Source organism: Marmota flaviventris, chromosome 11 (genome assembly GCF_047511675.1).
Source record: "Marmota flaviventris isolate mMarFla1 chromosome 11, mMarFla1.hap1, whole genome shotgun sequence".
Taxonomy (NCBI): Eukaryota; Metazoa; Chordata; class Mammalia; order Rodentia; family Sciuridae; genus Marmota; species Marmota flaviventris.
Genome location: NC_092508.1, coordinates 37735005 through 37761874, shown reverse-complemented (window position 1 = coordinate 37761874; position 26870 = coordinate 37735005). Strand labels below are relative to the sequence as shown.

The 26870-nt window shown below is 34.6% G+C and overlaps 1 protein-coding gene across 4 annotated transcripts in view; it reads right to left on the bottom strand.

Annotated features, from left to right (window-relative positions):
* Positions 1 to 411: 411 nt before the first annotated feature.
* Sf3b1 (splicing factor 3b subunit 1) overlaps positions 412 to 26870 on the bottom strand; it is a 40726-nt gene continuing 14267 nt past the window's right edge. Inside the window, exons 2-25 of one of the 4 annotated variants that reach the window (XM_027924958.2) lie at positions 25942 to 26108; positions 24868 to 24972; positions 24339 to 24453; positions 22424 to 22503; positions 20560 to 20730; positions 16898 to 17135; positions 15540 to 15752; positions 15187 to 15308; positions 12707 to 12904; positions 12513 to 12614; positions 11406 to 11585; positions 10686 to 10772; positions 10289 to 10559; positions 9850 to 9995; positions 9605 to 9751; positions 9328 to 9453; positions 8651 to 8872; positions 7959 to 8141; positions 7763 to 7874; positions 6052 to 6172; positions 5545 to 5676; positions 3887 to 4159; positions 1850 to 2066; positions 412 to 894 (exon numbers count right to left, since the gene is read on the bottom strand). In XM_027924958.2, coding sequence (XP_027780759.1) covers positions 736 to 894; positions 1850 to 2066; positions 3887 to 4159; positions 5545 to 5676; positions 6052 to 6172; positions 7763 to 7874; positions 7959 to 8141; positions 8651 to 8872; positions 9328 to 9453; positions 9605 to 9751; positions 9850 to 9995; positions 10289 to 10559; positions 10686 to 10772; positions 11406 to 11585; positions 12513 to 12614; positions 12707 to 12904; positions 15187 to 15308; positions 15540 to 15752; positions 16898 to 17135; positions 20560 to 20730; positions 22424 to 22503; positions 24339 to 24453; positions 24868 to 24972; positions 25942 to 26108 — 3887 coding nt within the window. In that variant the 3' untranslated portion in view covers positions 412 to 735. Of the gene's footprint in view, positions 895 to 1849; positions 2067 to 3886; positions 4160 to 5544; positions 5677 to 6051; positions 6173 to 6576; positions 6647 to 7762; positions 7875 to 7958; positions 8142 to 8650; positions 8873 to 9327; positions 9454 to 9604; positions 9752 to 9849; positions 9996 to 10288; positions 10560 to 10685; positions 10773 to 11405; positions 11586 to 12512; positions 12615 to 12706; positions 12905 to 15186; positions 15309 to 15539; positions 15753 to 16897; positions 17136 to 20559; positions 20731 to 22423; positions 22866 to 24338; positions 24454 to 24867; positions 24973 to 25941; positions 26109 to 26870 lie in introns of those variants that run through there. The other 3 variants (XM_071618964.1, XM_071618966.1, XM_027924960.2) reach the window with 3 other exon arrangements.

The following is a 26870-nucleotide window of genomic DNA, read 5'->3' as shown; positions in this document are numbered from 1 at the left end:
AAATAAAGATAGCTTTCCCACAAACACAGACCAGTCAAGAGTTGGACATAGATCGCTTCCTTTAAACATGTTTGTAAAGCATTTTGAGAAATCATGAGGTGAAAGGTGCTATGTAAGTACAAAATAATAATATTCAAAACAGTTTAGCCAAGGTGCTATTTTCCTATGGTAATGGAATTGTTGTGCTAGACTGAGGGAACACCCCCCGCAAAGCTACTCTTCTCACTGTCATCATCAACAGAACAATGGAATTTTGACAAAGATGCCATCACTTTATATACTTTGTATTCTGCTAAATACTTTCTAGAAACCAGGTGACAGAAAATGAAAATTAAGCCACTTAGTCTACACAGACCAATACTTTATCAAACTTCCGCATTTTACAAGTCATGTTCAAAAAACACACACAAATTAGCATTTTGTACACAAATGTTTATTTCTCAATTAAACATTCCCTTTAAATACAAGGAATGAATTCTAAATCTTCATAAAGATGAATTAAAAATGAAATCCCTCCAGTATAGTGTGTGCAATCACTGTGTTCTTGGTCACTACTGGCATTTACTGTTTAACATCAAAAAACGAAGACAGGTTATTTAAAAATCATGCTACTGGATTTCTAGCTCTTCCTCTATGACCAGCTCTTCACTGATCTGCAATGTTTAAAAGTTTATATCACCAAATCAAAGCAAGTTTAAGATGTGAAACAGCTGTGCATTAAACACAAAAACAAAATTACAAGATATAGTCAAGTTCATAACGAATATAGGTGTTCTTATCATCATTGTAGATTCTTGGGTAATGTGCTATGAGAGCATCCTGTGAACCAATGTAGATGGAGTTGTAAATTTTCCAATACACATCTCTGACTTTCCGAGCCGGGTGAAACAGACCCTAGAATAATTGAAAGATTCCATTATTTCAATTTCTAAGAATATACATAACTTGAACAGAATTTTTTAAAAGGCCATAAAATTATGATTAAAAATATTTCCCTTTAAGAAATGCAAATCAAGGGGCTGGGGTTGTGGCTCAGCGAGGTAGAGTGTTCACCTCACATGTACGGGACCCTGGGTTCAATCCTCAGCACCACATAAAAATAAATGATATTGTGTCCAACTACAACTAAAAAATAAATATTAAAAAAAAAAAGAAATGCAATCAAAACTACACTGAGGTTTTTTTTTTTTTTTTTAAATATATATTTATTTATTTATTTTAGTTTTCGGTGGACACAACATCTTTGTTTGTATGTGGTGCTGAGGATCGAACCCGGGCCGCATGCATGCCAGGCGAGCGCGCTACCGCTTGAGCCACATCCCCAGCCCTACACTGAGGTTTTATCTCATGCCAGTTAGAATGGCAGCCATCAAGAATACAAATAAATACTAGAGAAGATGTGTGTGTGGGGGGACACTTTTTACACTGTTGGTAGGATTGTAAATTGGTACACTCACTATGGAAATCAGTATGAATGTTACTCAAAAGGGTCCGGGGAGGAAAAGGGGAAAGAAATACTGAGAATGAAACTGAATTATATTCTTTTACTGTGTGCATGTATAACTGTGTAAACACAAATCCCACATTATGTACAACTATAATGCACCAACAAAAGAATTTGAAAAATACAATGAAAAACAACAAAACAAAATACTTCCCTTTAAAGGGGAAGAAAAAAATCTGGCAATTACACAAAATTGCAATGGGCAAAATCAAAATCTAATTCTCACCGTATACCTGTTTTCCCATATGGCACAATACACACACCCTATTGATAATTAGGAACGGTAACTTAATTATATATCAAATTACTTTTCTAATAGAATAATCTTAAAAATCTTTAACTTACCTGTAAACAATACTGCAACATTCTGCATGGTCCAATAGCAACTCTTAGGCCTTCCAGGGCACCCATAACTGCCTGGATTACGTGGGGAGATGTCTCGAAAACATTGGGCCATACATAGTTCAACAAGTGATTCAGGGAATCTTCACAACCAAATCCATAAACCCCAAGTGACATGTGCTGTACCACTGCACTAGCTGTCTGTCTGTGTACAAGGTCCCTGTAATGGAGGGCGGGGGGAGAGTTCTGTTAAGAAGCAAGTCTTTGTTTTCAGAAAATATTCATCTGCCCATTAGGAACTAAATCATTAATTCAAAGTACTGACCAAATACGAAGTCATTCCAACAACTTATGATCTCATATATCCTTTATTCCATTTGAAATCTTTTGCTTTAATAACTCAAACCTCACAAAGTTTCAAAAATAATTCACATTTCCTAATTAACTTTTAAAAGGAATATGAGCAAAAGTCCTTAGTTTCAAAATGCTGCTGAAGTGGAGGCCTATGACTCTTACATACAAATGATTAACAGTAATATCTCATTTTAAACTATACACTTAAAATGTTGGTAGAAATTCAGATGCTTGGGGCTGGGGTTGAGGCTCAGTGGTAGAGTGCTCGCCTAGCATGTGAAAGTCTGGGTTCGATCCTCAGCACCACATAAAAATAAATAAAATAAAAGTATTGTTTCCAACTACAACTAAAAAAAGAAAGAAAGAAATTTAAATGCTAGAATATAACAGATAACTAAATTAAAATTAAGTCTGTTCTCATGTAAACACTAAGTTTCATTTCAAAAACTCAACTTGGGAAGAGGAAGATGTAATTTTTTTCAAACCTACAGAAATAAGATCTCTTCATCTCTTGTGCTATCTGAATTTATGTTTATGACAAATCAATTGAGTCATTCATTCCAAAGTTATTCTGAGTATGAGCCCAGAATAATACACATTGGGGTCACACACTTAGCCCCAAAGACAGAATAGTTCAAAGAAAAAAGATATGTACTTATTAACATCCTTAATTCATTCTCTTAATGTCTAATCTATTCACCATAATGAAGCAGTATTTCTCATTAATCATTTTCCAACATTGTTTCTTTTAGTAATTTTCAATGGAGTTACTACCTCAACTTATTAGTACACAGAACATAATTTATAGCCACGGGTCATATATACCCATTATTATTTTTTCTTTTGAGATAAGGTCTCATTAAGTTGCCAAGGTTGACCTCACACTTGTGGCCTTTAGCCTCAACTTCCTGGGGATTACAGGTGTGCCATCACTGTACCCCATTGAGGTCAAACTTTTACAGAGCACAATTCTTAATATTTGCCTCCATGTCCTGTATATACGCCTGGTGGTAACTTGATGACTCAATTAAGTTGCCCTTTATGAAGGTCATTAGTAATTTTAATCTGCCCAAAAGTAACTAAAATGAGAGTACTTATTTCTTCTGAAATATAAAGAGCCAGTGAAATTACATGGACCTTGCGCTTTTTCTTTATTCCTTCTTCAAGCAGTCTTATGTTTAAGGCTGAATGTCAATCTAGATATCAGGAATTTGACAAATAACTTGAGCAATATGGAATTACTGGTCACCATCTGAACCACTGGGTGCCTACAACAATAACAGTGTAGCTCTTGGTAGACGGTGTTCAGCAGGTTCAAAACCTTAAAAGAAATTTTTAATAGGTTCACTTGCACTAAAAAAGATCAGATCTCTCTGCCACACTGATTAACCCATGCTTGTCAATTATTCTAACCATATTTGACTAACTTTTAAAGCAAAAGTCTACTGATTATGTATTTAAGAATATATTTAATCTAACAAATATGAAAAGGAATTTAAATCAGGGAGGTCTTAAAAGACAAAATTTTGGAAACAGCTACAACATATATATTAAAAAGTCATATTTACAGTTTTGTGTAAAAATCCAGGTTAGTACTTCTTTAAAATATCACAACAAATAGGTCATTTAATAAGTTCTAAAATGAAATTTATAATTATCTTCTTGCATTTGGCTTAAGTCACTTACCTATCCATTAAAGCATCTTCAAGTAATGGTGTTACAGCATAAATGTAGTCTTTTCCCATTTCACCGATATATTCAAACAAAAAGGAGAGTGATTTTAACACTCCATTTTGAACATTCAGTTCAGGAACTCTGTATTCATTCATTAAGGCAGGAAGTACTGTGAAGGGTGAACATGTTTCGGCAACAATAGCTATTGCTACAGTGGTACAAACTCTGTTCTGCCTTTCCTGAACCTTGAGGTTGTTTAAAAGCGTAGCCAATACATCATGAGGGCTGGGGAAAAAAACAAACAAACAAACAAAAATTCCAAAATGTATCAGCAAGCTGTTATATTACAAGTCAAAAATTTTTCAGAGAGAAAGGGGGAAAATGCAAAGACATCAAACAATTAATCCCTGGGAATTCAGTAATACTTGAGTCAATAGCAATACTGTTTCTACTAAGAACTTCATATAAATTGTCAGTTTGTAATTCAAATGGATTAATTTTCAAATATAACTTTCAGTTTTTAAATTTTTTGAAATATAAAGAAATTTAATTAAATGTTTAATTCTTTGAGTGGTCAAAACAGACATCAGCGCTACGGAACTTTATGGGGGCAGTAATATCCAAAAATCTCATCTCCCATATTCAAACATACCTTGTTTGTTTCTCTTATCTTCCCTCCCACATACATTTACTATATCTGTTCTTTTTTTTTTAATACTGGGGATTGAACTCAGAGGCACCTACTTGACCACTGAGATACATCCCCAGTCTTTTGTTTTGAGACAGACTGGCCTTGAACTCGCAATCTTCTGTCTTAGCCTCTCAATAGCCTATGCCACCACACCCAGCTACTTTAAGGCACTTCTTTTTGCCACACCTTTGAGGAACACACTAGGGGGCTAAAAAGTTCACATAATAGTTATTCATTACAAACTTCTTGATTATATCAACCACTAAAATAATTATTACTCTTACCCCAAAAATAAGAGGAAAAAGCATGTGTCTGTGCTGGGGATAAGGGTGATGCTACCTAATTAATCTGATATTTGTGTATTTCTAGAAAATATTTTCTTAGCTACTAAGCTACATGTATGTGAAGTATCTACATTACTGATTCTCCTACCTTGGTTCTAATGAAGAAGTAAATAACCACAGATTATCAATAAAGCAGTTATAATTCAATTAAATCTGTGGGTTAATCTAGAAATGACTTTTTTATATACCTTGTTTTATTTATCTTTATGTTGTGCTGAGGATTGTACCCAGGGCCTCGCACATGCAAGGTGAGCACTCTTCCACTGAGCCACAACCCCAGCCCAGGGAATAACATTTTTAAAAAAACACATAAAGTACCAATGAAACATGAATCATGATGATGGTGATATTAAGAATTTGCCTTAATATTTTAAGCAATATGAAAAGAACCAAAAAAACCCTGAAATTATTCTGATAATGGAAATGCTTCCTTCCTTGAAACTTTTAAAGCTTCCCATCTATTTTAATTAAAAATTTAAGAAAATGTTTTAAAATTTGGTAAGTCCATAGTTAAATAAAGTGATTACCCAACTGCATTAAGTGTAGTATATCTCAAGAGGTTTCTACATGGAAGCATTTTCCAACACTTCAATTGTTTATTATAAGCTAATAAAAAAACTGAAAATAATACTTACCCAATGGCTTTTGCAATATAACCAAATGTGTTGACTGTAGCTCTACGAATAGCCTTTTTGTGAGCTTTTAAGAGCTCTAAAAGCTCAAAGCAAATCCTCATCCACTCTCTTGCAGAGACATATTCAGCTCCCCTAATTAAAAAGAATATTTTTTTGCAGTGTTGAGGTTGAACCCAGAACCTTGTACATACCAAGTAAACATAACTGAGGTAAGCCCCTGTTCCTAAGTTTTAATAGGTAAATTTGCAGGTTCAGTTCTAAAAACATAATCAACTCATTTTAATCACTAAATAAGTTATTATTTACTCTTTAGAAAAGTTGGTTGTGTTAGAACTATACTGCTACTCCCCATTACTAGCTGAACTAAAATTTGACTAAAAATATGAATATTGGATAGCCTGAACATATACACTTACACCAACACCACTAAACAAATTTATCTAACTGCAAAATGGTCAAATCTGAGAACCAATACTGCTTATAAAAATGTTTAGGTAATCTGCTTACCTGTCAGCAATACGTCCAACAAGATCAATACAGTTCTCTTGTACTTTTTCATGCCTGTTCTTTAGGATGGGGGTGAGTCTAGGCAGCAGATCTTTAATTGGTGGGGTCATCTTATGCATACCTATTTAATAGAAGTCAAAAAACTACCAATTAACATTTGAACTTTTGAACCGCAACCTTTGCTCATTTTTTCTTTTACTTTTCAATGTGATACACATGACTAGGCATAAATATAAACTTGCAGCTGCCTATGGAAAGAGAAAACCCCAGGTTTTGACCAGTCTCAGAATTGCTTTTAACTTTTTATTAACAACTTCTGATTATGCGTAGAAATGAAAGAAATCAGTGAAGTGAATTAAGAATGATGGATACTCAATAACAAAAAAAATTTTATTTGGTTCTGAAATGTATTTGTACACTGACATTTAAATATGGGGACAGCTTATGTTCCGGCCATACACAACAATATAAGCCAGAGGTAGACATGTAAATTAAAGCAAAATTTTCCAGAAAGGGCCCCCTTACCCTTTAACTGCAAAACAAAGAGATCTCCAGTCTCCCTGCAATGCAGGGCATACTTGGATGGTATTTACACCTATGAAGAGAGAAAAAAGGAGGCAGCTGGCAGGGGCTCTTGCTCTAACTAGATTGCTTGCTCTGATTCTCTCTCCATTGTTTTTCCCATGTTTCCCTAAACAACCATACGGTTTATAACTCCCTGAAAACCAGAGCCCCACAGGTAGCCAAGTAACTGATCTTTGGCAAGTCACTACCTTTGGAGTATAGAGGACTGGGATGAATTGGGAATTATATGAAAATACAATAGTTGAAAGATCTATAAAATAAATAAACCTGACTAAAATGAGAAAACCAGTGGCTATCACAGCCAGCTCCTTTGACCTCTTGCTAAGTTATTTCTGACCCACTAAGCCCAACAGGAATTACTTTTGGCATTATGTCCAATTACAAGGGGAAATAAAACACAAGATGCCAAATGCTTGCTTTATCATACTTCCCTAATAGAATAAAAAGCTTTGCTCTCCATACCCAAGATTATTTGTTTTTACTTGGATTAAAAAACCAAATGGAGTTTCAAAGACTTGGGTATAAAAAGACAAGATGTAATTTAATCAGTTCACTTTTCTTCCTAATTTTTGGTTTGTTTTTTGTTTTTGCAGTACTGGGTATCAAACCCAGGGCCTCATGCATGCTAGGCAAGTGCTCTACCACTGAGCTATAAATCCCCAGTTTTTCCTAGTTATGTTCTTTGAACTGATGGCAAGCAAAACAAAAAACAAAACAAAATAAAACCCCAACATGTCACAATAACTGAGGCTGAATATTTAAAATTTCATTGTAAAACTAAATTCAAACTTCAGAGTTGTCCCCTCCCCTTGCAGAACATGACAATATTTTCAGCTAACAGACTAGTTCTACTAGGTCCTCTGCTCTATGACTTTGTGAGTTACAACTACTTCCATACCTCACTTACAGGCCCTAAACTTGCCCCTTTTCTCTTTTAAAGTAAAATATAAGTGAACTTAGAGAAGATTTTTGTGATATCTTCCAACTTAACTATAATCTTGAAGTGCTTTTTAAAAAAAGATAACATAAAATCACCTAATTCCTAATATGTTTCCACAATTTACTTTCAAAAATACAAAGAAAGTTAAAAAACAACAAATTCTTACATGACCAGCAAATTTCATACCTATTACATTTACAATTGCCTTCAGAGCTCCAAGAATGCTGCCCAATACTTCAGGGTACTCTTCACCCAAATATTCATACAACACAACACCCAAGTGCCCCATCAATTTTTCCTATAATAAAAGAAATAACATTAAAATATTACTGTTTACATTAAACTGCTTGTTTAAGAAACAAGAATCTGGTGCAAAATTTACCTCTTGACAAGTCTTCATGACCACAGCAGTTCGAGAAATCAAGTCAGCTGCCTGTTGCCTAACTTTTGCTGATTTGTTATTTAAACGCCACAAGACTGTACCACAGATCTGAGGCAAGTATGGTTTGACTCGTTTGCCAAGAGCATTGACCACTGTGCCAAAGCCATTCAACATTACTGAGTCCTGTAAAACAAAAGCCAATTTTTATATAAAAATACATACACAAGCACTGAGAACCAGAATTTAGTTTCCTTGTGACTGACAGTTGGTACATATTAAAATTCAACTTTTTCCAACTACTCAAACATTTGTCTTTTAAAAAATATCAAATCCAAAAACTTCAGGTAAAAGAATATTTTGGTAAATGAGAATATGGACATTCTAAAAAATGAAGCCAGGTGCAGTAGCACACAGTAATCCCAGCTATTCTGGAGACTGAGGCAGGAGGATTAAGACTAGCTTCACAACTTACTGAGACCCCACCTCAAAATTAAAAAAAAAAGAATTAGTAGTGTTGTTCAGTAGTACAGCATCCCTGGAATCACTCCCCAACACTGAAAAAAAGAATGAAAAACTTATTGTGAACTTAATTACGTTATTTTTAGGAAATTTGCTTGAAAAGTAAAAATGTTTTTGAAAATCACTAGCAATTTTCCATAATAATTAACTTCATACTAATCAGTTATCATTACCTCTGTAGTCTGTTCTTGGAAAGCATAAAGAATACCATCAATCAGTTGTTCTTCAAGTTTGTGATCAATATCTGCTGCTCCCAAGTTGCCCATAATTTTCTCAATTGTTTCCATCACCATTTTTCGGTACTGCTCAGCTTCATCTTTCAGATCATCCACAATCCTGGATATAATTTCTGCTGCACCTACTTTATTTGCCAACTCCACAGTAGTATCAACTAACTAAAAAGACAAATAAATACATGAATAAATAAACCTATTGTTCAAGGAAATAAAGCAGTATAATGAAAACCCAATGTTCTAAATATACTACTTAGCTAGTAACCACACTGACAATGATTAACTCCTACTTATTAAACTTCAAGAGAAAAGTGACTAAAAAACTTAAATGAGTCTAAGTCAGTCAAGATACTCAAGGCAAAATTATACCCATGTTTAAGCGAGCCAGAAAAACCACTGAATTTACTAGACAAAGACATCAATTCACAGTTAAGTATTTATCTCAATGTAAAATCAAAGTGGAAATTAACTGGCTTTTGAAAATGTATCTTCCTCCACAATCAAAAACAAATGAACTGTAAAATAATCAAAACAAAAAATAATCTGTAACATGCATTTAAACTGACTAAAGGAACAGTCAAAAGACTTTTGACCCTTTTTTTTAAATAAAGGATTACCTGTCGGTAATTTCTTCTATCCAAAGCCATTCTATGCTGCCAAAAGTGTTTAAAGAAAGGAGGAAGGATCTCTGTTTTAATATAGTTTGCTTCTACACCATCTGTCCCACAACATTGTTTTACCACCTGAAAGGTTAAAAAATAATAATAAATCAAACAGAGTACTGGTGAAACCAACAATAAGGTTTTTCAAACAAATGCTACAAAATTCTCTTTGACCATGAAAGAAGCCCAATTTCAACCCCTGCAATCTGAAACAACTATCTGAAATAAATACCTTCAGCACAATTTTCTTCATTTCTTCATCAGGAGACTGGAATTCCCGAATAAGGATTAACATCACTTCTCTAGTATAGTAGTTGGCATATTCTGCATCCATAAGAGGAATAAGATACCCAATAGCCTTTAAGAAAGCAGCCAAACCCTATTTTAAGGTAAAAAACATATAATTTAGTAAATTAGGTTTACCTTGCTTTAATGTTCAGGGGTGGCTATCAAAAACAATCTAATTAGTAGATTTACCTTTCCTCTGTGTTGCCGGATACCCTTCCATAGAGGCTTTAGCACAGAATCAAAAGATTCGATACCATAAGGAGTTGCTGCTTCAGCCAAGGCAGCAATGGCCAAAGCACTTATGGTCCGAACTTTCTGCTGCTCATCAACAAGACCTATAAAACCAAGCACAGATTTTTAACTATGTACCAACACTTAATCTCCACAATATCATCCATATTCTAGCAATATATTTAACCATTCAGACAAACTACAGAATCTCTTCACTTCAGACAAAATTGGGCAAAAGCCAGAATAAAGTAAGTGTGTTAGCAGATATTATTATAAATCCTACTACAAAACATGAGGAGTTTATATAATTATAAGCCTTTCCATTATCTCCCCAAGTCAATAGCCCAAATTTCAGGATAGCTATCCTATAAAAAACAAAAGTTATAATACAACTTACCATGCTCAATAATTTCAACTAAACTTCTGAGATGTGGTAAGATAGCACAGCCCATTAGAATAGCTATTTGCTGTACAATCTTAATACCGGTGTGTCTTGCTTGCCAAGACTTTTTACTTTTGCACACAGCTTTTAAGAAGGGTAATAAAGAAGGAATGCCCAAGGCAGAGGCTACAACAGCAAAAGCTCTGGCTGTTGTGTTACGGACATACTCATCCATGTTATCTATATCAGGTCTCATGGTAGAGATCATAGTAGCTAGACCAGCAGCCTACAAGGAAAAGATAAAAGGAGAGTCTGAGTTGGTACATTATTCTTGATCATTTCCTTCTATAATCAAAAGTTCTGTAATCAAAAAAAGATGCAAACTTTCTTCTCTAGAAATTTAACATATTACCTTTGCCAAATTAGAAATAATCTCTCGGCCTTCCACTCTAGCATAGTAATCTTCATCAATCAACAATGGTTCAATGACCACAAGAATCTGAAAAAGAAGAAAAGGAACTACATTTTGACATCAATTACTGATGCCCCCATAAAACAAATAGGAAATTTATAGTTAGCAGGGCTTCATTAAGCAAGGGACAAATTAAGAATTTTAAGTACACAATTTCAACCCCCCAATACAGATGAAAAACTGAGAATATGTTAACCATGCAGACTGACAAATATATCTTTTAAAACTTACACATACATTAAGCACTTTGTAATTAAATTACTATCACGAAAAAAATGGTTCTTTACACTAAACATAATAGAAATATACCTATTTCTCATCATAACCTAATACTAATAATATGAATAATATAAACAATTATAGTAAAGACGGCTAAACATTCCACCTACATGTACCTGTAACATATAGCTGTGTACATGTTACATCTGTAACCTATGCCTCTGAAAAGAAAAAGATCTGGAAGGATAGGCAAATTTAACTATGGTTAACTATGAGCATCTTTTAAGGGGGTAAACTTTGGTTCTCTACTATGAAATATACAGAATCAGCTTTTTTTTTGTTTTAAGTACCTTTCCAGACTACACTAAAAAAATCCATGAATTCCTTTTATTCTAAAAAAAATAAAATTATTAGAAACATTATTTGAGGAGAACAACAAACCTTGTGCACATACGGTCGTACTAAGTCATCAAGTTTGTATAATATTCTATCAATAACTTTCACAAGTAAATGACGCTCTTGATCCTCAAGTGTAGGAGACATCAGCAGGGGAAGAATCTGATTAAATAAAGGTCCAGCTCCAAATTCACGAGCTTTATCTGTAATCTGACGCAATGCAGCCTGGGGAAAAAGTAGAATACAAGTTATGTTTACTTAAAAATCAAGCATTTTATTTTATTTTTTTAAAGAGAGAGTGAAAAAGAGAGAGAGAGAGAGAGAGAGAGAGAGAGAGAGAGAGAGAGAGAGAGAGATTTTTAATATTTATTTTTTAGTTTTCAGCGGACACAACATCTTTTGTTTGTATGTGATGCTGAGGATCGAACCCGGGCCTCACGCATGCCAGGCGAGCACACTACCGCTTGAGCCACATCCCTAGCCCTAAAAATCAAGCATTTTAAAAAAGCAAATTACTCTGGGAAGATATTCTGTAACTTAATATTTTAATGTGTACTTTTACAGATATTTTACATAGAATAGCATGAGTTCATTTCTGTCAAAATTACTCTGAAGTTTGAACGAGAGAAATTCAATGTTTTTAATTAATTACAAAAGGGCAATAATAAAATTATAGAAGCACAGAAGTGTGTATGTGTGTCTGTGTATGCGCCTTCATTTCCCCTAAGTCCCTTCTACCTTTGAAACACATAAAGATGTTAATGCAGTTCTTCACATAACTCCACTAATTACCTTCAAGTCTTAAGCACATTTTAAAGCCACAAGAACAAAACAATTTTTTATTTTTCCAACTCCTTTTCAAAGTAGAAAGTTCTTTCACTAGAAAAAATGCTGGAGATGTAGCATGGTAGTGCAGCACTTAACTAGCATGTGCAAGACCCTGGTTTGGATCCCACCACCACGAATTAAACCAACCAACAAAAAAAACTAAATCCTGTGATGGGGATATAGTCCAGTAATAGAGTGCTTCTCATACTACCTATCTTCCTTTCCATCATGCAATGCCCCGATAAAGATGAAGAGGATAAATATAAATTCCTTAACATACCAATATAATGAACATAATTAATGATTTAGCAAACTGGTACCTACCTTTCTCATTGGAGGTGTTCCATTCTTAATTTTTAAAAGCAATTTCATTATTTTTCTCTCTTTTTGTTCTTCTGGACTAAGTGTTGATTCATCAACATCAACCTAGTAAAAGAATATTTAAAGGAAGGTCAATATGTTATGATTTATAACTATCACACAAAAAATAGTAAATAATTTCTGCTATTACTACTTACCAATAGCTTATCAAAGTACTGAATATCATCTGGTTTTAAAAATGGAAGATTTCCAGATGGTTGGTCATTAACACTCTTCATAGTTCTATCTTCAGTTTGCATGTGGAATCCAGTCATACCACCCAAAGGTGTTGGAGTTGCAGTCAGTTTTCGAGCTGGAGTTCGAATAGGAACATAACCAGCTGGAGGGGGAAGTACCTAATAGAATTATAAAACAGTTTAGAATTTTCTTCACTTTATAAATTGAAGAATAACAATAATGAGTAACACTGCGCTTAAAATATTTTAGTTTATTAGTTAGGAAGCATTTTAGTTACTTGGAGAAACAAATTACCACCCATCCCACTGTTCTATTTTAATTAGAAGTTTAAAATATTTGTGGCAAATATTCATATTTCACCAGGTATGGTGCCATACTCCAATAATTCCAGAGACTTGGGAGGCTGGGGCAGTTGTAGCCTAGGCAACTTAGCAAGACCATGTCTCAAAAATAAAAAGGGTTAGGAGTATAGCTCAGTGGTAAAGCAACCCTGGATTCAATCCCCTTACCCCATCCCCACAAAAAAAGCTAATTTTTTTTTTTTTTAATTCATAGTTCTCATCTGCTAATTAAAATTGAGAGTACAGGGAAATGAAAAATCTGAGGAAGGCTTATAAATTTCTGATCATTGTCAAACATTAATCTAGCTGGGAGTGGTGGTACATGCCTGTAATCCCAACAATTCCAGAGACTGAGGCAGGAGGATTCGAAGTCTGCGCTAAGTCAACAACTTAGTGAAATCTTTTCTCAAAAATTTAAAAAGGGCTAGGGATGTAGCTCAGAGGTAAAGTTTCCCTGGATTCAATGCCCTATAAACCACCCCCAACAAATTTATCTATAAAAACATGTTGATAATACCAAATTAAAAATTCAGAAATAATAAAATCTAAGTCAGTGATTTCCAAAAAAGCTGTATTAGAACAAATAACATATGTATTCACATAAATGGAAAAAAGCTCATATATAATGTATAAAAGGTTATATATAATTGAGTAATAAAATAGAACACTCGCATAAACCCCTACACTATCAAAACAAATTAAGTCTAAACTAAAAAATTAGTTAAATGCATGAATACTAAAACCAAAATATTTACTAGAGTTCTGTAAAACATACCACCTAATTAAATCTTTTGTAAAACCACCAGAATTTCTGAAATGTGGGCTAAAAAAGAAAAAGATTTGTTTTTTTAAAGCTGATACAAGAACTTTTTTTATACAACTTCCTGGGCAGAGCCAATGGGCCTTACAGGTCTTACCTGATGAGCCTAAAATAGTGTCTAAAAATGTCAATTAGTGGACTGGGGCTGTAGCTCAGTGGCAGAGCGCTTGCCTTATACATGTAGGGTACTCAGCACCACGTAAAAACAAACATAAAATAAAGGCATGCTATCCCTCTACAACTACCAAAAAAAAAGTCAATTAGTTTAAGAGGAAATAATGTTAAATACATATTAATACTATCTACACTGCCTCAGAATCTTGAGCTGCTGGGATTACAGGTATGCACCACACACCCAGCTGACTAACCATTTTGTAAAAAATGGAATTTATTCTATGAGAGGCTTATGAAATCCATGTCATGTCCACAAACATCACTCTATTTTAAGGACTTAAAGACCTACTATTTTTAAACATTCACTAGTAAGGATTTTATTTCTTAGTAGGATTCACTAAGGACAATTTTCCTCTTATCAATACAAAGGATACCAATGACTACAACTGAGAAAGATACTCAGGGCAGTCAAAATTAGGTTGCCTATACTCACAGCATTATGTGGAGGTTACAAGAAGTTTTAAAGCAGGTATTTATACATACACGAAACAAATCATCTTAATACAAACTTAACAGGGGAAACAAAACATGACAAGCATATATACAAATAAACTGTTAAAAGGAAGCAAAAGTCATTAGCAGAAAGGCCATCAGATGATTTAGATTCCAGTTTGGGTTTATGGTATTAACTATATAACCACAGACTACCCTTAGACCAGCAAATATTCCAAGTGCCAGGGACTTAGAAAAGTTTATAGTTCAAAATAAACTTCAAGTTACTACAGTAAAGAGAATATTCTTTCTTCTCATTGGCAATCTATGAACTTGCACATACAAGTAAAACAACCATAATCTAATGTGAGCTTAATCCTGGGACTGCTGATAAACTAAAGGAAATTATATATTGTTAATATAGGTATTATCATAGCCATACTGTTAATATAGGTGTTTAAAGATCTTAAAATTTCCTACTAGCAAACATAAAACGTCATGTTATTTGTTTTCATCTATTATTTTTTTAAACTAAAATGTACTTGGAAATAGATAAAAAGAACAGAATGCCACTGGTAAATCTGAGGAAGGTCAATGCAAACTGACCAATGTTCTCAACAAATACTTAAAAAGAAAATTCACATCTTATTATGTTCACATGCATTGTTACTACCTTATATCCTTCTGGAAACATAGCATCTAGCTCTTCATCAGAGAGTGGGCGATTTCGTTCATCGATTTCTCTCTCCCACCGCCAAGCCTGAAGTTGTTCAGGAGTCATACTCATTATGTGACCTACCAAAAAGGAAAATTTTTATTAACAATCTACATTTAAGACTTTATCATTATATAGTCCTTGAAATATAAGACAGTTACTAACTCTTAACACTTACTTGCTTATATTATAAATGCAAACCAAAACTAATTTATACACCTTTTTTCTTGCTAAAAGCTGATGTTAACAACACACAGAAAACCACAAAGAAAAAACTATAATACAATTATTTCCAATTAAAGAGTTTCTACCTGGTGTGGGGGTAGCCATGTTCATTGCCGGTGTGCCAATTGGTGTTTTTCCAGGAGTCAGAACAGGAGTGCTACCACCCATCTGACTAGCTGGTGTTTCATCCCAACGTGACTTTCTTTTACTGGCTCCTGGAGTCGGTGTTTCACCAATTGAATCTCCACCTCGATCTGTTCGAGGAGTCTCAGCCCATCCACTTCCATGCCCAGGAGTATCTTTAAAGAGAAAGAACCAATAAAATCACAATATTAACCACTGTTAGAACAACACTGCTGATTCAAATAGTTAATATATTCAACATTAATTTCAGAAATAGGACATTCCTAAAACAGAGACACATTTCAAGTTTTAATGTTCTATGTTATACTCTTTTATTATTTCTTGGTTTCTTTTCTGCTGATTCCAAAAATATGCATAATAACTAATGATAAACAGGAAAATAGAGAATTTTTTTTACCACCCATTATATTACTATACAGAGCAATGGTTCTCTATATCTTGAGCCAATTTCTGCATTTCTCCACGCAGTTGACAGCTCTATACTGCTTCTTTCATTAATTACATGTTAAGCATTTCCCTGTATCATTACCAATTCTTTGAAAACTTTTAATATAGCAAATGTACTATTAAATCTTAGTTTTGCCACAGTTATTCTCATGAAGTCACTGAAAGATAGCCTTAGATCATCTATACAGAAAACAAGAGGCTTAGGCAAATTAAGAGATAGAATGTAATATAGAGGTTACCAGGAACTAAAAGGCAGAGGGAATAGGTACAGAGATTTTTTTATTTAGGATAAAGAAAAAGTCCTAGAAATGAATAATGGTGATGACTGCATAACACTGTGCAAGTACCTCATGCTAATAAATTGTACACTTAAAAACAGCTAAAATGACCTGAGTGTAGTAGTGCATGCCTGTAATCCCAGCACTGTCAGGAGGTTGAGACAAAAGGATTATAAGTTTGAGGCCAGCCTCTGCAACTTACCAAGGCCCTAAGCAACTTAGTAAGACCCTGCCTCATAACAAAACATAAAAAAGGCTGTAGCTTAGTGGTAAAGCACCCCTGGATTCAATTCCCAATACCAAAACAAAACAAAAAACCAGAAACAGTTAAAATGGTAAATTTTATGTCAGGTATATTTAATCACAAGATTTTACTTTAGATTCTTCCTTAAAAAATCTTAAACCTCTTCAAGAGGGAAAATTAGGCATTTGATCTATTCAGTTTCTTATTTATCTTCATAGCATCTGGTTATTTACAGGACCAGACAGGCCTAGAGAACAGATCTCAGGCTGATCCTACCACTCAAGTCAACATCTTACCCAAACACACATCCAGATTCCACTAGAAGTACTACCTCTTTCTGTTTTGGGGGTCTCATCCCATCTGTTTTTCCGAGCACTGGAAGTTGCGCCTCCATGGCCTGGTGTTGCATGCCCTGGTGTATCGCCTCGTCCAGGAGTAGCAGCTCCCGCAGGTGTGTGACTAGGTGTAGGATCCCATATTTTTGAGCCTGGGGTTGCTCCAGGAGTCTCACTTCCTTTTGCACGACCTGGCGTCTCATCCCATCTTAAGGAAGGGGTATGCCCAGGGGTCTTAACAAAGCAAAAAAGAAAAAAAAAAACTTATTCACACATCTACATACCCACAGAGAACTAAAAAATTTTAAATAAAATATTTTAATTCTAGTCTCTATATAATTAAAGCGAAAGTAGACTATCATTCTGTTTAAAAAAAGAGATACCCATTTTCTTGCAAATAGGTTTAAGACCAAAAACAATTTCAAGTATTAATCTGAAACAGTGAAAGTCTTGAATCTAAGTATGTGGTATGACTATGGTTTTTCCATCTAAATCTGCACTGAAAGACTGCCAGCTCTAATTCCCTCAGTACTTCCCAAACTGAAAGACATACATTATTAGGGGAGAAGAAAACCATAAATTCTAAGAAATACTATTTTAAATAGTGTTCACTGTGCACGTATGTATGTCTAATAAATATTTTGGATTACCCAGATAATTATCTTTAAACCACATATACCAAACAATATCATCCAAGTAATGATGGCAAGATTGTGGGAGGGGGGATCAGACGTAAATTTAAGTAACACTATGGTTCCACAGCAGTTTGAATAAGAGACTAATAGGTGATGCAAGGCACCAGATAGCATGAGTATCAAAAGAACTTCCACCAAAATAGACAATATCATATTAAAACAGTAGATGACTTAGTGTAAGCAAACGAAATTTAGACTTAAGCACTGCTCCATTAAATATTCAACAGAATTTGTAATATACTTTATACATTTATTTTAAAATGGGATCCTCCTGGAGACCCAAGAACTCTAGTTTTCTATTTGCAAATTATAAAAAATTAAGTTTAATATTTGTTCATTTTAAAAAACCTCTATTACTCCAGGTTGGGAAATTCTGTATTGAGTAAAGAACATAAATTGCTCAACATCTCAATTTCTGGCACTTGTCTCTCCTGCTGAATTAGAAGGAAAGGTGAGAAATAACCCCTTCCTATTATGTATTCTAATTCCCAGTGTCATGATTAGGGTAAAGTTATGTTAAATGAGCAGAATGATAAAAAAACATGGTCTGGATCTCTGCAACTGTTACAAGAAAGACATTAACTCTTTGTCTATTTATAAGCTTATAGTAAACAATTCCATCAGAACAAGCTTATCTCAGTTTTTAAAATTAAGCACTGAGGGGTTGAGGTTGTAGCTCAGTGGTAGCACACTTGCCTGGCACATGTGAGGCACTGGGTTGGATCCTCCACAACACACTTAAAAAAATAAATAAATAAGCCAGGAGTGGTGGCGCACACCTGTAATCCCAGCAGTCAGGAGGCTGAGACATAAGAATTGCAATTTCAAAGCCAGCCTCAGCAATGGCAAGGTGCTAAGCAACTCAGTGAGACCCTGTCTCTAAATAAATACAAAATACGGCTGGGGATGTGGCTCAGTGGACTCAGTGCACATAAATTCAGTCCCTAGTGCCCCAAAACAAACAAACAAATAAAAATAAAGGTATTGTGTCCATTTATAACTAAAAATATTTTTTAAAAAAGTAAGTACTAAGGGGCTGGGATGTGGCTCAAGCCTGGCATGCGCGGGGTGCTGGGTTTAATCCTCAGCACCACATAAAAATAAAGATGTTGTGTCCACTGAAAACTAAAAAATAAATATTAAAAAATTCTCTCTCTCTCTTAAAAAAGAAAAGGTAAGCACTGAATGTCAACCATGGCATTAAAGTTAATAATTAATCATATTCAGAACTGAATTCTCTCACAAGCAAATGACAGAAATCCTCAGGATCTATCTATCTTAAATTTTATGGAAATTATGTGTTGTATTTAATATAGTCTAATTTTGAGAATGTGAAAATACTGCCATGTTGTGAGGGATTTTTTTTTCCTGACATGAATAGACAGACTACTATCTACAGTAATCTAGACTACAGTAAACAGTGAATTAGATGACAAAAAAGTGGATAGATACTGAATATATTTAAATTGCCATGACATTTGGACTTTCTGGCTTCAAAACTGTAACCTAAAAAAAATCCTCTTTTCTTTTTAAGTTTAGAAAAAAAATGAGGGGCTGGGGTTGTGGCTCAGTGGTAGAGTGCTTGCCTAGCATGCGTGAGGCACCAGGGTTCAATTCTCAGCACCACATAAACAAACTAAATAAACAAAATAAAGGTACTGTGTCCATCTACAACTTAAAAAAATATTTTAAAAAATGGTTTTGAAATGCATGTTAAACAAGTAAGTTTGTCAAGTTAAGACATATATAAGCCTAAAGAACAGAAGCAGGGGACAAATTCATAAATTTGCCAACTGTTGTATAGATGGTATGTAGAGACAGAAATAAGATCCTAGGAAATGAATGCAGTGTTAAAAGAATTTGAAGGATAACCAGGCATGGTGGTACACATCTATAATCCCAAAGACTGTGGCTGAGGAAGCGGGGAATGGAGGTTAAGGGGTAACTCAGTGTTGGTAACAATTAATAGGGGAAATGGGGGCTGATTCAGGAGAAAATAAAATGATAATACCTTCAGGACATTTCCCCCTCCTCCACCGGTTCCTGTCTCTAGGGATTTTTCCCCCTATAAGGGGCTGTTAACGAATGCCTCCTGGGGGGATACTCTGGGCTACTCCTTTCCTCTCCAACCCAGGAACTCTACCTTTTGGCTCACCTCTTGGGAAGAGAGGCAATGAGAATAAAGGAATTCTAAAAAGTATAAAAGGGGCAGAACAGCCCCACTTCCTTGGATACCCAACTCCGGACAGAAGTCTATCTCTGTTCTATCCTTTAAATAAAAATAGCTTGACGCTCGTGCTTGCCTGTTTCTCGGATGTTCAATCTTCACATCTACGGAAATGAAACTCAGCCCCAATTGATTCTCATGACCGGCATCATAGTGAGGATCATAAATTCAAAGCTAGCCTAACCAACCTGGCAAGACCCTATCTCAAAGTAAAAATAAAGAAAAGCTATGGTAGGTGTAGCTCAGTGGTAAAAGTACCCCTGGATTAAATCTCCAGTACCATGAAGTGGCAGGCAGGGGATTTGAAGGATTGATCACTAAAGCACTTAAAGTTCTAACAGAGGATCCAGCAAATATCCCAAACTGATGTTGCCATTCCAACCCCTAATGTGACTGTATTAGGAGATTAATCCTTTTGGGAAGTATTTAAGGTTAAATGAGGTCGTAAGGGTAGGGTCCTAATCTGACAGAACTAGTGACCAAAAAACAGAGAAAAGGACTTGTGAGGACAGAGGGAAAAAGTAATCATCTGCAAGTCACAAAAAGATGGCTCACCAAATACCTACATGCCAGCACTCTAATCTTTGGACTTCAAAGCCTCCATAAACTGTGAGAAAATAAATCCGTTTTTTAAGCTACCCGGTCAATGGTTTCTTGTACAGAAGCCCAAGTATACTAATATATTACATAATTGAAAACCATTTTTAAATAACAACGAAAAATAAAAAACAACCACCTCTGCCTGATCCCAACTTGACAGCTTTTTGGGAGTGGCACCAGGAGTCTGATCAGCTGTTTGATCCCAACGGCGTTTTCGTTTTGAGGGAGGCTGGGATGCTGCTGCTCCATTGACGACTTTTAGTTCTCCAGCTTTAGCTTTTTCTGCTAACTGTTGCCTAATTTCTCTCTGAAAAACATTTGAAAAAGCAGAAAACATTTATCTTTAAAATGCTTTCATAAGGGTTGGGGTTGTAACTCAGTGGTAGAGCACTTGCCTAGCATGTGTGAGGCACTGGGTTCGATCCTCAGCACCACATAAAAATAAAGGTATTGGGGCTGGGGATGTGGCTCAAGTGGTAGCGCGCTCGCCTGGCATGCGTGCGGCCCGGGTTCGATCCTTAGCACCACATACAAACAAAGATGTTGTGTCTGCCGGAAACTAAAAAAAAAATAAATATTAAAAATTCTCTCTCTCTCTCTTTAAAAAAAAATTAAATAAAGAAAGAAAGAAAGAAAGGTATTATGTCCATCTACAACTAAAAATTTAAAAATTCTTTCATGAGCCCAGGGAGGTGGCATATTCCTATAATCCCAGTCAATTCAGGAGGCTGAGGTGGGAAGATCACAAGTTTGAGGCCAGCCTCAGCAACTTAATGAGACCCTGTCTCATAATAAAAGGGACAGGGATTAGATCAGTGGTAAAGTGCCCCTGGGTTAAATCCCCAGGGGGAAAAAACAAAGAGTGTTTTTAATTGTAGAGTGTTTGTATACCATACATGAGAATGTGGGTTAGATCCCCAGCACTGCCCAAAAACAAACAAAAAATCAATTTATTTTAATGCCATTAATATAATCATTTCCATTTAATATACTACTTTATACTTTGTTCACTTTACTTTTTGTTACTTGTTATTACCATTCCTTATTCTAACTCTTTTTTTGTATTTCCAGTTTTACAAAATGCCTTTCTTCCTACACAAGCAAACACTGAATTTTAACATATAACACCTTGCTTTACATATAGTTAGTTCAGCAAAATCTCAAGTCAAAAGTGGGAACCAAAACACTTTCACTGAAGAGTAAGTTTTTAGCTGGGGAATGTAGCTCAGTGGTACAGTGCTTGCCTAAGCATGTACAAGGTCCTGGATCTGGTCTTAAGCACTACATAAAATGAAAAATTAGGGCTTTTTAAAACTCTCATAAATAGCAATTGACACTCTGCAACAAAACAGACAGATGGTAAAAAATGAAAATATCAAAATTATGTTTTACTTGGATCTGTAATTACATAAATCCTATCCTGATTTAGTCATAACAAATATTTAATTCATCCAGATTTTAAAATGGGTTTCCAGTACCCCATTTAAAAATCACATAATAAACAACTCTAAATATAACAAAGGCATGGAATTAACTATTAAAACAAAATGGACTTGGATTCAATTCCTAGGACTGCAACACAAACACACACACACTCACACACACACATCATTTATTCAAAATTCTCCATCCATATGCAAACTGAATCTTGTGGGAAAATTAGGGATTTTTTCAAGAATAACATGACCATCTGGCCTTTCCCTAACATAATGGCTTTAGAGGCATATCATTAACCTTTTCTCTCTCATACATCCACTCATAGATAGATATACACATTCACAGCCAAAAAGTCCTGGATGAGAAAAGGACATAGAAATATGAAGATTAATTTGAACAGTGATAGAATTGGGGAGTCATTTTTTTTCATTTTAATTTTCATTAATACTACTAAAAATATTATTTGTATAGCAACTAACAAAATGAGAAATATGAAAGCCTCTCAATCTCAATTTTCTTTACATTCTTTTACAACCATTAAAATATGAGGCAGGTTCACATACCTCTTCTTTAGTCAAATGCTGTTCTCGCATTACATCCATATAAGTCCTAGCATTCATTTTAGGATCAGGGGTCTTCCCTCCTGCAGAAAAGAACAGCAACAGGACAAGAGTACAATAAATAAAAAATAATTAGGTTCAAATGATTTATCTGCCCTGCTCTAATGTTATGTTATTCCAAAATCATTTAATTTATTTTTTGATAGAAAAACTTTAATAATTATACATCTTACTTTTTATTGAGTTTGCTGATCAATTTAACCTGTTTGAACACAAACATATCTACAGCAGTTTAAAACAAATACTTTAATGCATATAAAAACAAAATGACAGCACAGTTTAGTCTTCAGAAGTGATGGGTTCCTGGGTTGCTAATCCGGAATACGTACACTTTCGTGCCTTTGTCTCCATCAGCAGTTCTGACTTCAAGCAGCAGAATAGAAGCCTAGAAAATTATCTCTTTACCATTAGTAACACTTTGGAAAGATATTTATATTCAAAACATTACCTGTTGCAAGCTGTTAAAATCCTGACTACAAATAACTATGACTAGACAAGTTCTTCATACAGTGTTCTAAAATATTTGTAGTTTAGAAAATCTGATTTTTAAAAATATACCTATAATCTTATTCTGATGTCACGTTACTAAAAAGGGCTTCGTGTTTTTAAAAGTTTCCTTGACCCAGAAACATTTTTCTTAGAAACTATAAATTATAACTGGAAACATTATTTAAAATACATTACTTCTACCAGTTTTTAATGATGCACACAGAAGAAAAGTGCTGTACAAAGAGATGTGTTAGTCTCTTGGTTAAAGTTTCAGCATTTGCTTTTCAAACTTTGAAATATCTTAAAGAAGCCCAAATAGTACATTATAAGATTCACAGAGGCACACTATGCTTCAGAAATGTGATAATTAGCTATACAAGAAGTATAGCATCATAACTTAGGATAAAATAATAAAATTCTAAGACATTTCCTAAGCTGAAGATCATGCCCAATTGGCAGTGTCATTCTTTCTGACACTAGTTCTGATAAGACTTCCTTTGGAATACTTTTTCACCATAATCTAGAGAGGATGTGTTGAACTGCACCCTTAAGAATGCAGACAGGACTGGCATATAGCAGTACTGCTGTAGGAAAGAAATTAAGGACAGTTAGTATGGGCCTGTGAATTCTGACATACATGTTTAAATCAATTACAATTATGCAAGTAAAAAAAAAGAATATCCCTACTAATTCATGCAGGCTGAAAATCTAATTTGTAAACCTGCAGCCAAATCTAATTTTAAGAAACAGGCACCTAATTTTGACTGTGAAACTCAACTCACCTGAGGAAAGCTTCCATCAGGCTCACTATGCCCCTTGTGCTGACTTGCACACTAAAATTAGCAAAACAGACTCCAACTATTAAAAATATCAAAGTCTTTGTATACATACTTTTGTTTTAACTTAGGTATGCTTAGAGCAAAGCAGGAGCATTTACTAAGCTATATTTAGAACAATATGGGGGGAGCTCTAGTGTGAGAAACAGTTTCTCAAAAGTAACAATCCTAAAACTCTAGAATTTGGAATGAAAACTTTCAATAATTTGAAAGTATATTGAGCAGAAAAACACATTTGTTCAAAGTATAGAAAGAGTACCCAAAACAAAAGTAAAAGAAAAACCTTTAACCCTTTGCGTTTCTATGGCATTGGCTCATTATTTTCTTGTCCTTCTACCTGGAAAGAAAACTTGCATTATAAAGATGAAGAATATGGCATCTGTGACTTCAACCAAATCTACACAAATCTATAATAAGGGGGATTTTAAAAAAGAAAAGCAAATTCATAAGCATGCCAAAAAAAATCAAAGGGCTAAAGACAACTTAATACAAATAAATTTCTGAATACTTATAGAAAAGTGGGAAAGAATTACCATCTGCAAAAGGATCAAGACGCTCTGGGGAAATTATCATGGTCCTCCTGTGCTTTTTGTATTCATCTTCCCGGTCTGCAATCTTTGGAGGCCGGTGCTCAGCAAATGGGTCATACTAAAAAGACATAAATCTCACTTAAAACCCACTTCATTAAATAACCAAATAGAATATCATACACAAAAACCATAGCATTATAAAACACAAGGTTTAATACATGACTACTGATGAAAGAAATAGTCTCTAACATTTCATAAATCTTAATATGGAGAAACAAGGCATAGGGAAATTGTGTGTGTGTGTGTGTCTGTGTGTGTATACACAAATATATGTATCTCCACATTTTCACAGTTCAATGCTTCCAAAAATGATCACCTTTCCAAAATAAACTAGGTGTTACTTCTAAATCAACTCTACTTAAAAACATTTTAAGAATTGATTCCTAAAGTGTATTGGCTTCCATAGAAATTCAAACATTCACTTTTCTTCAGCAGAATAAACTAGGGTTTTAAAAAAAATAAAAAAGGTCACCTGTTCTGTTGACTGTGGTATATCATTAAGCAATGCCACAGGGGCATGATATCCTGGCTTCTTCTGACCAAGCAAACTTGTAGATGATGAGTAGTCATCGTCATCCTGCAATGAAATCCCCAAAAATAAAACAAAGAACTTAAAAATTAGCATAATGAAATTTTAATTTCAAATTTGGCAGCTAAAAACAGCTTATTTGAAAATTTTCCTATTTCCTTAATTTTTTTGACTACTGTTTTTAAACAAAGGTTTGTTTTGTGGTCACAAAATAAGAAGTAATTTTAAACGTATTTGTTTCCTTAATAATATATTTAATAAACAGTACACTGTCACATACTAGTTAGTCTCAATTGTAAAAAAAGCAATAGCAGGTACTTCTGAAGATCTTAAGGCTTCTTATTTTTTATTTAAAAACGAAAGGACAACTTTCCCCTTAATTTCTGGAACATATAGCCATTACTCTCTTACCATCAGACTATGAGAACTCAGAATGCTAGTCCCTTGATTGGCTTCTAGAAAATTTCACCTTTGGTATTTTTAAATTTCTTTCAAGGAAAAGAAAAGGCTCAAACTGCTAAGTAAAACATGACCTGAATTTCATAATAACTAGTTTGACTAAATAGTTTGAGCATCTAAACACATAAAGTCTGTCTGTTACAAAAATCACACAAAAGAATGGCTGGAAGGGCTGGGGTTGTGGCTTAGTGGTAGAACACTTGCCTAGCATGTGTGAGGCACTGGGTTCGATCCTCAGCACCACATAAAAGTAAATAAATAAAATAAAGGTATTGTGCCCACCTATACCTAAAAACATATATATTAAAAAAAAAAAAAAAAAACAGCAGCTAGAAATTTAATCCCATCTATATGTTTGGGATGGTGGGATAAAATATAAGCTTCATAAAATATATTTTTAAAAATAGTGATAATATTTTCATAACGAGAGGATGTCATTCTCCATAATAACCAAAAAAAATTCAAAAAGCCTATGACTATTCATGTTTCTTGCTTTCTCATGGGGAGGGAGTTAATCAGGGGAGGAGGAAGCTTGCTCTTATAGAATTTGTAACTTACATCTTCAAGTTCAGTTGCAGCAATTGATGTCACATATCCAGCAAATCTGCTATCACTTCCACCATAAATTTCCTGGTCATAATAACCAGTGGAATCAAGGCCCACTCCTTGAGCTTCATCAAGAGCTGCCTTCTTGCCTTGAATTTCTCGAATCTGTGCTTCAATATCTATAAGACAGAAAACAGAAACGCTCTTAATTTCATTTTTCCAAAAAGGTATCAACATAATGCAGATATTTAAAATAACTGCCACATATAATGGGTAAATATGATTGTACCAAGCACATAATACATTTAATACATCTCCTCACCTCAACAAACTAATGCAAAGAGCTGTTTATTATCTCAACAACTGCAAATTATCCTCACCCTTAGAATGGACTGCCAAAAATATTCATAAATTACTGAATTTTAAACCTTTCTCACTGAAAGATTGATGTTATTGATATTGATTAGGAACCCAGAACTACACTCAAGATTTTACTTTTTCCCCCTTTTTTGAATGCTGGAGATGGAACCCATGGCCTTCCACACACGATACAACTGTTCTACCCCTGAGCTACAGTCCCAGCCCCCACTCAATGTTATTTAATCTCAACACTACCAAGGATGTAAACACAACAGTACTGAGCTGGGTGCAGTGGTATACATCTGTAGCTCCATCTACTGGGGAAGCTGATCACTTGAGCCCAGGAATTCATGGTCAACCTAAGCAAGAAAGTAAGACTATCTAAAAAAGCAAAAGTGTTGTGGAGAGTTATTCAAACTTGAATTACAACAAAATCACCTACAGATTTTATTTAATGTGGTAGCCTGGGTCAGACCCAAGTGTCTGCATTTCTAACAAGATCCCTCCCCTCATGTAATGTCCTGGTCAGCTGGAACCAAACTCTGAATAATAATACAAGAGCAGTCTAAATTCTTTAGCAT